The 4,826-nt window shown below is 49.3% G+C and overlaps 1 protein-coding gene across 1 annotated transcript in view; it reads left to right on the top strand.

Annotated features, from left to right (window-relative positions):
• The first annotated feature begins 3,117 nt into the window (after positions 1 to 3,117).
• Positions 3,118 to 4,826, top strand: part of ANO5 (anoctamin 5) — a 97,777-nt gene continuing 96,068 nt past the window's right edge. Inside the window, exon 1 of the mRNA XM_006892058.1 lies at positions 3,118 to 4,111. Coding sequence (XP_006892120.1) covers positions 3,118 to 4,111 — 994 coding nt within the window. The remainder of the gene's footprint in view (positions 4,112 to 4,826) is intronic.

The following is a 4,826-nucleotide window of genomic DNA, read 5'->3' as shown; positions in this document are numbered from 1 at the left end:
TCTTGTTATTCTACTACGTTTAAGTTGAGCAGGTTCCATAGCAGGAAATGAGAATCTCATTATCAGCAAGAGAGCTGGAAATGCAACATGTGTCCATTTCGGCCAGAGATTTCTAAATAAGATGGAAACAGATCAAGGTGGAGATAGCAATCATCCGAGGAGTGCTGTAGAAAACCAGAGACTGATTTGAGATAAAATCAGAGTCAGTAGCTTTCATCTAAGCTTGTTGAAGGATTGAGGACAGACATCATAACTAACAAACAGGACTAAGAGAGCTTTGTGTCAGTGCACTAAAGCTGCTATGCTGAAGGTCAAAGGGCTGGCTTTTGGGCATACTTGAGAAGTTGACCTGGCTTAAGAATTGTAAAATCTTTTATAATCTCCATTGCAACCTATTGGCTTCCTTAATAACTGTTACGATTGGAAAGTATGGTTCTGTGAGTGCAATGTGGTCAGCAGATAGGCAGACCCAGAGCAGCAAAAGCCATGGAATGGACAGTGTTAGAATTGGAAAAAGTCTATACAGGAGCTTAGGGCCATGTCTGACCACATAGGACTCAGTTTTGTGTTTTGGTTGTTGTGGTGGGGACTATTCCCCTTGCTGAGTTAGTGGACATCAGATGTGGTCAGCTCCATGGTGGCTGCACTCTTTCTACAGAGTTATTTAAAAATGATATATCAAGATTCATGATAGCCTTATAGGATAGAGTAGAACTGCCCCGTTGCTACAAGGCTATAAATCTGCATGGAAGCACACTCCCACATCTTTCTCGGTTGGAAATTGCTGGTGGGTTTGAACAACTGATCTTTCATTTAGAGACCAAGGCCAAGCACTTACATGTAGCACCACCAGGGCTCCTATCCTATATCAAGAAAACAAAACCCCCACCTCATTGCTGTCAAGCAGAACCAACTCATAGCTGACCCTACAGCAGATTTTTGGAGACTGTAAATTGCAGGAGAGGAAACTGTCCATCTTTCTCTTATGGGGCAGCTGGTGGATTGAAACCGCCAGCGAGACACTGCCTTCGGGTTAGCATTGTAACTCCCTACTCACTAAGCGACCAACAAAAAGGGACGGGGGAGTTGTAGTATCAAAAAGTGGGTAAGAGTACAATCTTCTTTGGTCACCTCCCTCTTATTCTCAAGTCATTCCATCTCTGTCCCGAACTCATAGTTAACTCTCCTCAGGACCATCACGGTTCTGAAACTCAGACTTACCCTTTGCTCACCATCATTTACTTGTTTCTTCCTTGCTGTTTGTGGAACCACCACACAAGCTCACGCAGTTATCATCTATAGGGTTTTTATTGGCAGATTTTCAAGCTGGCAGTTGTTAAGACCCTGAAAACCACAGAATCAACTTGACAAGCTCCTCCTGCGAGATTTACAGCCTCTGGAGACCTGCTGGAGGGTCAGTCAGCTCCCAGTCGGTTCTGACTAATAGCACATTTACCATCCAGTGAGGTCTGTGAGGACTCTGCTTGGGACTGAAGCTCTCGAGGCAGTTAAGAGACCCTGGATAGTAGATGAGAGGTCAATGCGATGTGGGTTATACCAAGATGGAAGAATCCTTGACGCTTATGAGTTGTGTTTGTGAAGAGGACCGAATATATCATGAACTGCTGGAAGAATAAACAGATCTTTTTTTTTTTTTATGTGTGTGTACCGTCACATTGGATCTGACTGGTACAGGAGGCGATTGTTCCTCCTTCTTCAGCAGAGCATCTTAAACAGATCTATCTTGAAGGATGTGCAAGCAGGGTGCTCCTTGGAGGTGTCAATGATGAAACTTCTCACATCCTTTGGACATTATGTCAGGAAGCACCAATCTTTGGGAAAAAACAACGTGCTTGGAAAAGTAGAGGGTAAGCGTAAGAGAGAAATATTCACAATGAGATGGAGTGACAGTGACTGCAACAGTGGGCTGAGACTCGAAGGATGGTGGCAGGATAAGACAAACTTTGCATCTGTTGTTCATAGGGATGCACTAAGTTATGGTCCACTGGATGACACCTTCCAACAAGTAGCTGCCCTCTTTCCACAATATTCCTAAGAAGTGAATTTATTTTATTAATTTTAATGAACATTTACAGATTTTGGATTTCCATTCACTCATTGTTGCACTTTTCTCCCTGCCCAGCCCCCCAGTTCGCTCCTCTCTTTGAAAAGTAAAATTCTTTCTTTGGTATACAATCCCCCTGCACTCCTCTCACTGCCCCGAGTACATTCCACTACGCAACCTTAATTCTGGACTCTTGTGATAACCTTTACACCCTATCATATATAGCTTTTAAACTGTTCTCTCCCTCGTCTGTTTCAATGCAGTGTATTATAGTAAGTTATGTAATTAATCCAGTTTTTCTCAGTCTTACCCCAACCCTAATGTCAGTCCCATTCTACAACAGTGGCACCATGCAGTATTTGTCATTTTTTGACTGAGATAGTTCACTCAGCATACTGTCCTCCAGGGTCACCCACTTTGAATATTGCATGAGTTCCTTGTTTTTAAGAAGCGAATTTTATCATAATTTAAATATGACCAAACAGAAGCTCATAAAAAACAAACAAAAAAAAAACCACCAAAAACACCACAAAACCCAAACCAAACAATAAAACCAACCAAACCCGCCCACCCAACTTTTTAGAGGCAAGCAACGGATTTGAATTTAGGACATAAAGGATGAGTTGCTTTTCTCCCCGTGAGACAGAAGGAGCTCTGGAGGCGTAGCACATTATGTGCTGTTAACCGCTAGAGCCCACCAGCTGCTTTGGGTGAAAGAGGAACAGGTTCCTCCTGGTAAGATTTACAGCCTCAGAAACCTGATGCATGGTCTCTGAGGATAGGAATCAACTCAGTGGCACTGAGTTTTCATTTGGCGTCAGGAAAGCAGGCCTTGGCAGAGGGGGAAAAGAAAAGATGTTAAAACCCACGCGCCAGTGGCAAGAAGGTGAGGTCTGTTGGAATCTCAGAGATGCCGACCACCCGCCTTAAAGGGGTGACGGTCACCCTTTAGAGGAGAGGGGCTTTTGCTCATCCGACAAAAAATAACTCCCGAAACGGGATGGACCAGGTTTCCTGCGAGTGTCCCTTGTGGAGGGCGGACGGCCACGCAGATGGAGAAGGACCTGACCAACGTGGGCGAAAAGGAGCTCGGTCCATCGGGATCGGAGGAGCCAGCCGGACCGAGTGGACGGGAGACCCAGCTGCGGGCCGACCCAGTGGAAAGGGACCAGGGAGGTTGGAAAATCAAGCCTACCGCTCGAGGAAGCTCGCAAACGGCGAGCTCGGAGAGCTGGCGGGAAGCCCGGGAGCCGGAGCTCCGCCAGGAAGGGAGCAATGAAGCCGAGGAGCTGCCGCCCCCGGCCTCGGCCCGCCCAGGGGGCGGGGAGACGGCGGGCTCCGCGAGCGGGGTGGCCGGCGACCCCGAGGCCCAGAGGCGGGGACAGGGGCGGGGAGAGAGCGCCCCGGCGGTGGCCACAGACAAGGGGCCGGAGCTCCTGGAGACCCAGCCCGGGGAGTCGCCGAGCTCCCGGAGCTTCGGGAGGATACTGCAGCGCTTCGTGAAGGGCCAGGCGCAGGCCCGAGCCGAGGACGGGGAGGCGGAGGCCGGCTCCACCCAGAAGCCCGGCAAGAACCACTCCTGGTCGGAGAAGCCCCCCAGTCGGAGGACGCAGACGCAGAGCGAGGAGGAGGAGGAGGGCAAGTTAGGCAACGAACCCAGCTCGGAAACGCTGTTGCGGCACAAGCCGACCAAGATCAGATTCAGCATCTGCCCTGCATCCGCTCGCTTTCACTCCCGCTCCGCCACTCGCTGCCCTTCGGGCTACAGTGTCATTAAGGAGCTAGCGAAGATGGGCGACCCAGATGTCTTTGAAATGGTGGCGGCAGAAGGTAGGAGTGCGCGGGGGGCGTGCCAGGCCGAGGGTGCGGAGCCCGCCGCGCCGGGGGCTGGAACCGCGGGGGACGTTGGCGCCCCGCCGGCCCAGGTGCCCGAGACGTTAGTTGAGGGGCGCGCCCTGCGCGAGCCTGGGGGCCGCGGACAGAAGTATCCGTGGGGAGCACGTCGGCCCCCCGCGATTTCCTCTGGCGCATGCACACTCCCTAGACGTGGGTCCTGCACCCCCTGCGGTTGCGGGACCACCCTCCTTACACCTTGGTGCGAGCAGGGGAGGCTGGGGCACCTGGCCTTTCAGACCCCCAGGACAAGAATAGGGTATCTTCGCAAAAGGAGTCTTTCTTTCAGATGCATGATAATGACTCCTGGCTTAGGGAGTTGTCCCCCTGAGGCCCTTTGCCTATTTCTTTGCAGGTTTACTGCTCAGGCTTTGAGAGAACTCTTTAAATCGGAGAGGGTCAGACTCATTGAGCTTATTATGCACTTGCCTAGTTTACCACCTTGTTTTGAACCTTTAGCTTTGTTTTTCCATTGTTTGCCAAGGCCTTTGATCAGAAGTATATACTGGAGTTGAATTTTTGAGCATAAGTTTTCCTTTAAATGTATTTCCCCCCCCCCCCTTACTTCCTAGGCATCCCTTCCCTCAGTGACTATTTTAATTTCTTGTTTAGCCTTAGATCTAAGCACGAACTTTTTTAAGTCATAGAAGATCTGAGTCCAGTGTATAGGCGACACCTCAAATAGAAGTGCAACAACTCATTTTCTCCTCCTTATTTTACCTTTAACTTTACAAAGATGCAGAATCACATACCATGGAATCTACCTGTTTAAAGTTCACAGTTCAGTGACTTTAGTTTTGCACCATCCGGTAACCTAACTGTGAAACATTTTTATCACCCCAGAAAGAAACCGCTTTAGCTGTGGCTT

Source organism: Elephantulus edwardii, unplaced genomic scaffold (genome assembly GCF_000299155.1).
Source record: "Elephantulus edwardii isolate Elephantulus edwardi_28Jun2011 unplaced genomic scaffold, EleEdw1.0 scaffold00109, whole genome shotgun sequence".
In the NCBI taxonomy this organism is placed as follows: Eukaryota; Metazoa; Chordata; class Mammalia; order Macroscelidea; family Macroscelididae; genus Elephantulus; species Elephantulus edwardii.
The sequence above is the reverse complement of the archived record's forward strand: the minus strand, read 5'-3'. Positions and strand labels throughout refer to the sequence as shown.